The 8,998-nt window shown below is 33.8% G+C and overlaps 1 protein-coding gene across 2 annotated transcripts; it reads right to left on the bottom strand.

Annotated features, from left to right (window-relative positions):
* Positions 1-566: 566 nt before the first annotated feature.
* On the bottom strand, positions 567-5,141 carry LOC145626808 (isocitrate dehydrogenase [NAD] regulatory subunit 1, mitochondrial-like). 2 transcript variants are annotated; one of them, XM_081679279.1, is made up of 6 exons: positions 4,843-5,141; positions 4,647-4,701; positions 4,031-4,381; positions 2,433-2,672; positions 2,182-2,260; positions 567-1,060 (listed from the first exon to the last, which is right to left on the bottom strand). In XM_081679279.1, exons 3-6 carry the CDS (start codon positions 4,361-4,363, stop codon positions 984-986), a joined length of 729 nt encoding a protein of 242 aa, XP_081535405.1. In that variant the 5' UTR covers positions 4,364-4,381; positions 4,647-4,701; positions 4,843-5,141; the 3' UTR covers positions 567-983. The 2 variants fall into 2 exon arrangements, with proteins under 2 accessions (XP_081535405.1, XP_081535404.1); XM_081679278.1 differs by having other exon boundaries at positions 4,031-4,374.
* Positions 5,142-8,998: the final 3,857 nt, after the last annotated feature.

Here is an 8,998-nt window from a genome sequence, read left to right as displayed (position 1 = left end):
TAGGATGTTTTTCTTAATTTGATGTTTAGGGTGACAACAATAAGTTCCTAGTATCATGTTTAGGGTAAAGAATATAATGTCAATTATGATTTCTATGATGCGTTTTATTATCTTTCCTGATAGCATGTTAGTATCATGTTAGGGATATATATTTGATCTTCAATGCTTAGTGACATGCTAGGGTTTGTTATTAATCTTGCTAGTATCATGCGCACTAGTGGAAAAAAGGTTATCCGTAACGGGCAAAAAGGACCCATTCGTAACGGGCAGCGTCCGTTACGTATGCGGCCGTTACGGATGACCATTATTATTCGTAACGGGCACCGTCCGTTACGAATAACTACTTATTCGTAACGGGCACCGTCCGTTACGAATAACTACTTATTCGTAACGAGCACTTACAATGTCCGTTACGAATAAGTAGTTATTCGTAACGGGCGTTTCAGGTGCCCGTTACGAATAACTACTTATTCGTAACGGGAAACTACAATGTCCGTTACGAATAATCTCCGAATAAGACAAAAAATTAGGGGCATTTGTAACTAGCATTTCAGGTGTTAGTTACAAATACCCCTATTCTTCTTTCCATTTACCACACAAATTATTACATTCTAAAAGACTAATTATTCCTTGACAAACAATAATACTAATAACACCTGCATATTTGCAGTAAAATATCATGTAAATTCTAGACAAATCATGTATTACACACTGTACTACTACTTGGTTTTTATACTCTCCTATATACACTTATGACTTCCTGTTAAAATTCTCAGCAAATTCCATCTGACTTCATTAGAATAGTTGCATCCGCATTCTCTTGTCAGCATTCTCTTCCTCACCTTATTTTTCATCTGCATCACTTGCAGATAACATATCTCCTGCAACTTTATTGACCGGTCTCTCGGACTCATCACCAGTATTGATATTCCCTGAGGTCGAACCAGGAAGATTATGCATGACAGAGGAAGATGGTGGTCAAACTAACTCACCACTCCCATGAGCAGACTCCATAATAATAATGCATGACCCAGCACAAGCCTTCTGTGTACTTCAAGACCTAAAACCAAAACAATATTAATCTAATAGTCCGGATAAACTGAAACTATAAACAAAACACACTAGTAGAGAAAGACTTCTACATAACACCACATAAAAATTATCTGGTCACAGCCCATGTAAAGAACTAAAGAAGGCATCTTGATAAATATTCTCATCACCTTCACAAGTATATTATCTTTTATAATCCATATAAAACTCTAGTGTATACTCAATTTACAAAAGAGTGTCAATGTTCCAACTTTGGCCATTAGGAACAAAATAGCATTATACACTCTTATCAATTAATCAAAGCCTTACTACCATACATTATACGTGTATATATTAAAAGTAACTGAGCAACAACTTCATGACATCCATAAAGAGCATCAGCCTTCAATCCCACCCACTGACAAAACTAATTTTTATTTAACATTGTTTCGATTTCAACCTCCTGATACATAAACTAGGTGCTCATGTGCTTCAACAATGAGCCCACTAGTAATGATCAAGGTCCCAAATATTGCTCAAGTCTAGCTAGTTTACTTGTCACCGTAAGAAAGGGTACGTCACAGATTCAGCTATTCCTACCAGCATAGAGTCAACAAACTAAATAGATTAAAAAAAATGAAAGAGAGATTTACCAATTTTAAGCTTTCAATATAACAATTTTATAAGTATAAAATATATAATTAAAATAAATAACTAAATAAAAGCCTTGTTCGTTCTAGCCTATATCTTTTCCCTTGTGTGAGAACCGTCTGAGTGTAAAAATCAATCTGGAATTGCACTTTTTTGCCAAGATGCCAACATAAAAGTATTTAGAAGCTATCAAAAACATACATAGCTTAGGATGCAGAACTCGAGGATATCTTAAAGCTACTGGAGATGCATAAATTTGATGAATGAATTACACAGAAAAATACAAAAGGATGAATACTGACCGACTGTGGAAAATTGCATCCCAGAACCAACAATTCATTGCCAAGACACCAATTCTTTAAAAAAGAGAAACAGGACCAAAAGCATATACTTCGGATATGGCACAGATCAATATAAAGTTAAGAGTTCTTATGACACGCAAATTTAATGAACAAAAGGAAACTGAAAAAGAGTGAGGTTGCAAAGGTTAAAGGACAATACCTCCTGGCATGACCCCACTTCCTCCAGCAATACCAGTAGCAACATTAGACACAAGATTACAATATAAGTTTGGTGTAACCTGTCAAATGTAAAACACAACAGACCTCATCAGAAAATGTATTATCAGATTGCCACTATCTATTTTCACAAAAGCATATGAGAATATGACTATATGAGTAGTCAGAGTATATTACATGATATTAAAGGATATAGTCATGAGGAAGAGAAGAAATAGGAATTAGGATATATACCATCACATCAAATTGCTCAGGCTTTGACACAAGCTGCATGCAGCAGTTGTCCATAATGATCTCATTATACTCAATGGTAGGGTACTGTGCTGCAATCTCCCGGCAAGATTCTAAGAAAAGCCCGTCTGCAAGTTTCATGATGTTGGCTTTATGCACAGCAATCACTTTCTTTTTGTTGTTCAAGTAAGCATATTCAAATGCATACTTTACAACGTGTTCAGAGCAGAACTTTGTTATCACCTAGTACAATAGAATTAGCTTTAATCTTTTAGACAATAAGATAAAGGCAATAACTATACAGAGATTTTACAAACAGCATTAAACTCAATCTTCTAGAACGTAGAGGAAAAAAAAAAGCCAACTATCAGCAACACAATGGCTTTGCGTTTCAAACAGAACTTTTAGTAGCATAATGTCAATTGCAAAAGAAATGAGTTCTTTTTTTTTTTTCCTGACAGCCCTTATAGGGAAATACAAATGACTTCACATTGCAAAGATGAGATAGATCTGCAGACATTTAGAAGCACATACAAAGACAACAAGAGATAATATATAGAAATAGACCAACATAAACCAAATTGATATAGAGCTCTAGAAGAATAGTTTGATGTAAACCAAATTGCTTTTTAGCTACCACAATGGTCACATTAACGGCCACATACTCCAGACTTAGATAGGTGAATACATTCATTTAGGTAAAGCTTTTGGCTTTAGCCTTTAGGTCATTAAAAACCAGATTGAAATCTCATAATCATTAAATCTAGACATATATACAAGCCCTAGTTAGCATCAAGGCAAAACTAAACAATAGTAGCATACTCATTGCATTGTCAGTAATGGGTCTAATAAGAGCCATGCTGTACTCGTAACATAATGAATGGCTCAAGTAATGACACTGTAGAAGTATTAAGGTAAGCTTGAGGGTAGGATAGCTCCAATGATGGAACAGAACAAGGAGATTTGCAACGAATACCAGAAGAAAACCACATTAACCGTCCGGAACTCCCATCATTTAACAATCAACACCTATTAAATTTCAAGTGCTTTTAGTTGGACGATTTCTTTCAAAAAATACAGTATAAATTGGGGGCAGGGGGTTTCTATTGTTGATAGTACATACTAGCTAACTTACACTGACGACACAAGATGGTTATCATTGCACCATGTAGTTGGTTTACCAACAAAACATAAACTAGTTTCAGAACCTCAAAGCCACGATAGGACATAGAAATGTTACAAAGATAATAAAGAAAACAAAAGAAATTCGGTCTAATATCCCTAAATAAAAAGTAATAAAAAGAATATGATCCTTCTTCCTCCTAATAGACATATTAGCATCTATATATCCATAGCATACCTTCAAAAATAGTCAAAAGTCAGACCATATATCACTTATGGGAATACATATCATTTCCAAGATACCATTAGTCACTACAGAATTGTAAATTATCAATCTATGTGAAAGTAAAAAGCATTATAATACACTTATCATAAAATTATGCATAAAAGAATATTAATCTGACAAACTAACAATAATTCCACACATTAAATTAAATAATAATAAGAACATTAATTAAACAAAAATAATCCATTTTTACCTTAAGACTCTCAACAACACCACGAACAACCTCATGCTCTAAATCAGCATACTCTCCTTTAGAATTCTCTCTAATAACAACAATATCAACATTATCATGTCTAGTTTGAATACCTTTGACATTAAAACAATGAACTAATGAAGCGAAAAGATCAAGCTCCTTTCTCAGATGAACATTCAACGAACTAACCCCACCACCGACAGGTGTTATCAACCCACCTTTGATACAAACCTTATTCTCTCGAATTGATTCAAGAACACCTTCTGGAATCTTCTTTATATCACCATGAACCTCGTACTTGTCGAACACAATTGGCGTGTGCATTGCATCCATAACTTGTTCGACTGTGCCCTAACAAAAAAAGAAATTGATCGAATCGAAACAAAAATAGGAAAAGTTACAGACTTCATAGCAAATAATCACTCAAAATGATCATATCAATACAAAAACTCAAGCAAAAACTAGCAGAAAAAATAGCGAAATTAGACTATTAACCCCAATTCGACGAAGAAACTGAATTCACAAAATTGATTGAACATACAAAAACAAAATTGACAACTGACAGTACAATCAAAACACTAATCCAGAAAAAATAACGCATAAATGAAGATCTTACTTCTTCTCATGGCGGCAAAACTTGAAGAAATTCTGAGCTCCAAAAATCGAAAACCCTAAGAAGGGGAACAACAAGAAGGGGAAATTAAAAGTTAGGGTTTACTTTGAAATCACACTCCTGATAAATCAAATTCAACAAATCAAAAAACCCTAATTTCAAATTGAATATGAACAATGGAAAAGAGAGAGGAGATTACAGTTTTGGAGCGGCAGGGTTTGCCGCAGGAAGAGCAGACGAGATTAAGAACAGGCTCAGTAGATTTAGAGAAATTGGAGTGAGAAGTGAGCTCCACATGTTATTGAGCTTCTTCTACGGATTTCAGAAGAGCTCCACAATCTCCGCACTGCAACGATAAGCCTGACATCCTCGATTCTCAATAGAGAGAGAAAAAATGGAGCTTGAGAAGATAACCGAGCTGCTTCAATGGAGTTGAGGGATCAGAGACGACTGAGCTACTTCAACAATGGAGAGAGAAAGGAGAAATAATATTTTGAGAGAGAGAGTGAGAAAGGGGAAATTAAAAGTTAGGGTTTACTTTGAAACCTATTCGTAACGGGCAAGGCTGGTTGGTTACGACTAGTTGGTTATTCGTAATGGGCAAAATTTGTTGGTAACGAGTAGTTGGTTATTCGTAACGGGCAAGACTTGTTGGTTACGACTAGTTGGTTATTCGTAACGGGCAAGACTTGTTGGTTACGGCTAGTTAGCTATTCGTAACGGGCATTGAATTTGCCCGTTACAAATGATGTAATTGTAACGGGAAATCATATGCCTGTTACGAATAGCTTGTTACAAATAAGATTTTTTCCACTAGTGATGCCTAAGATCTTGCTATTATTATACTTTAACATGATTATTTTAATTATGACTATAATTGTTATAATTTATGATTATTATGTTGCTTTATATTCATTGTTATTGCTTGATCACGCCTTTTATGCATGTTTAAAGGGAATTTGTACTTGTAATCATGCTTAATAAGATAATTAATAATCTTGTTTAGGGTTAATATGAATATAACTCAAGTAATCGCCAATAATAGTTTTATTTGTGCATTAAATTCAACCAACATAGATAAACAGGTTTAGGGTAAACCTAATGATTGCATGTTAGTCAGAAAGCGCACATGAATACGAGAAGAATAAAGTAGAGGCCTATTATTAGGGCAGGTTCAATCTCTTTTAGGTTGGATTTGTACCTTCATCCCCGAACTTCCAGTCATGGTTTCAGACCTATTGGAGTTAACGATCTCCTGAATCGTTAAGGGGTGTAACCTTCACCCTGTGAACGGTTTACAAGTTCCTAAAACTTGTTGGCGACTCTTTTGCTCTAGCTTCCTTCACTTTGGATGCCACCATGCTTAAGTGTATGATCACAGTGGGGTTCAAGTTTAGGGTAATGCTTGAAATATTCCCTACACACACATACTATCCATATTAATTAATTACTAAAAATAAAAAAAATAAAAAACACACACACACACAAAATTACCTATTTCATTATATCATCTAATAAAAAAAATTTTAAACGTCCCAATAGTACAAGGAATCTAGATTATTATTGCAAATTTTTTTTCCTAAATTTTCCGCACAACACTTACAAAACAATCTTAAAATTATGTGTCCTTCATTAAAAAAAATATATAACCACTATAAGGTCCACTATTTTCAATCAATATTGTTTTTGTTTTATATTTTTAAAAATCACTCAGTAACTACCTTTATATAAACAAGCTAAGAGACACACGCGATGCGTGCATGTGTAATATAAAAAATCTATCAAGTTCGATTTTTTTCCCATAATGTTATCCACCTTATTCTAATAAAATAAAATAATAAGTGGGTTTAGAAATTGTTGTTAAGAAAATATAGTTATTATAAAACCATATGGTATTAAAAAAAATATATGTCTATGAGTTCATAAGGATAAATAATAGAGTATGAACTATCTCCCAAAAAAAAAAAAAAAAAAAACAAAGGATGGTAGTGAAATTTATCACCCCCCTTCTCACTTTATATATTATTAAAGATCTAATAAGTATCAAAACAAAAATACCACATTTTCTACGCATTGCCGGTTGACACACAAAAAATACTAACCCGATAACCCTGTCGGAGAAACCTCTGACCGAGTAACCACTACCCAACCAAGTAACCCTTGATTGATCGAGTAACACCTGATTGACCGAGTAACCCTCAATCGAGTAACCTTTGACAGAACAATTAACCCTTGACCGACTGAGTAACCTCTAAACAAATAACACGGCCATCACATGATGTGGCCAACCACACATGAAACTTTATTTGTGAAACATAAAATGCATACATCATGTTTCCTATGTGATTACCCACAACATGTGACTACATGCAAAAGAACAAACTAAACTTTATAACATTGACTAATATTTCAAATAATCTTTTAGTAACTACCTTATTATTAATTTAATAATCATCAACAAACACACACACACACACACACACACACACACACACACACACAAACACGGTTTTTGTGTAACAAGGCACCAGTGTAGCTGGTTGCAAAAGAATAGTCAGTCCTATAACACTCACGGTGTAACCCTGATAACACTAACATGGTTACCTCTATAACATTGAATGGATAACCTCTATAGGACTGATAAAATAACTCTCATAATAGATGGACATACGCTATTATAACACTTAGTTACCATATCAAAATCAACTTCCCGTATTTTTTAAAATACAATTTTTGTTATTAGATTTATTTTTAACTTCATTCTGTAAAATAAAAATCTCGTGCACTGCATGGGTACACTCTAGTAAAATAAAAATTAAGGGAACTTTGGCAATTTAAACAACGTTTACATGGAATAGGTCACTAAAATATATGCTTGTATATATATATATTACCTCCGTTAACAGTTATTTGCAACAAAGGGGGTATGCGTGGACTCCTAGGCAAAACTTCTTAAACATGATTATTGAAAGTTATGGCCATGTATTTAACTACTAAAAAAAAAGCGATTACAATTAAACTTGGCTACCCAGAACCACCACCACATGCCACCTAGAACCACCACCCCTGCCACCCAGAACCCACGAACCACCACCCACAAATCACCGAAACCACCCAAAAACCATCTAAATGCATCTTTGAACCACGAAAACCACCTAAAAACCACTAGAACTAAAAACCAAAAACCAAACCCACCCCACAAAATAACCACCTAAAAAACACTAGCACCCACGAACTAGCCACCCACGAACCACCAACACCCACAAAATAACCACCCATGAACCACCAACAACCACAAACAAACCACTAACACCCACGAAAAAATTCCAAATCTATCAAACCCACTTACAAACCACCACAACCACCCACGAACCAAATGAGAGATGAGAAATATAATCAAAAGTAGAAATGATGGATGAGAAATGAACAAGGAGATGAGAGATGAACAAGGAAGAAGATGATGGAGGAGAGAAATGGTGGGGAGATGGATGAATCAGTTTTTTTTTTGGAAATAAAGTTTAGGTAATTACATTAGATTAGGGTTATAATAATTTGTAACTATGTATAGTATTATGGGTTAATAATTTTTTAAATTAGAGTATTTTGGTCATTTTATTAGAAAAAGTTACTACATTAGGAAAGAAATAATTTTGTTGCAAATAATAGGTAGCACCTTTTTTTTTGGTAAATTAAATGTTGCAAATAACTGTTAACATAAGTAGTATATAAAAATAAAAATGTAAATTTATCAAAATTGAAAACATTTACACAAAGGTCACATGTAAAAATAAGGTTACAGAAGGGTCACTATATATAAAAATAAGGTTATCACACATGGGTCACTAATAAATGACATATAGTCCCTCCGTCTCCAAAAAAAATTGAGATGTTGAACTTTTTTCATTGTTCATGTATTAGTTTTGACCACAATTTTTCACTACGCCCTCCGTCCCATAATATAGTTCATGTTTTCCTATTTCGGAGAACCAAAATATTTTCCTTGTTTAAATTTTTTGATAGTATGTAAAGACCATTATACCTTCATTTTTTTAAAAAAAAAATTATTCATTGTACTTCATAATTTACCCTTGAATTTTGTACGCATTGTACTTTTTTCCACTTTCTCTCTCTAATTTTTGTCTATGATTGTATTTTTCACTTTTATATATGTACTTTATCCACTTTCTCCTCCTATTTCTTAAGTACCATGAAAAAACATAAACAAGAACTATATTGTGGGACGGAGGGAATATAATACAAACGTTGTTGTTAAATAGGTATTTATATAAAGTTTCATAATATAATTTTAAAAAATCATATTCATTAATATTTAAGGTCGTGTTTAACGCCGCCCT

The sequence above is a fragment of the Chenopodium album genome, chromosome 4, assembly GCF_948465745.1.
Source record: "Chenopodium album chromosome 4, dcCheAlbu1.1, whole genome shotgun sequence".
Classification (NCBI taxonomy): domain Eukaryota; kingdom Viridiplantae; phylum Streptophyta; class Magnoliopsida; order Caryophyllales; family Amaranthaceae; genus Chenopodium; species Chenopodium album.
Note: the sequence above shows the minus strand (reverse complement) of the source record. Positions and strands in the feature narration are given on the sequence as shown.

Bases quoted from the DNA above. Each gene is read 5' to 3' on its own strand.
- LOC145626808 (XM_081679278.1), bottom strand. The intron at 2,261-2,432 runs GTATATATCCTA...TACATTTGACAG, and splicing joins CTGAGCAATTTGATGTGATG to GTTACACCAAACTTATATTG. The intron at 1,061-2,181 runs GTATTGTCCTTT...TTTTGGTTTTAG, and splicing joins AAGTGGGGTCATGCCAGGAG to GTCTTGAAGTACACAGAAGG.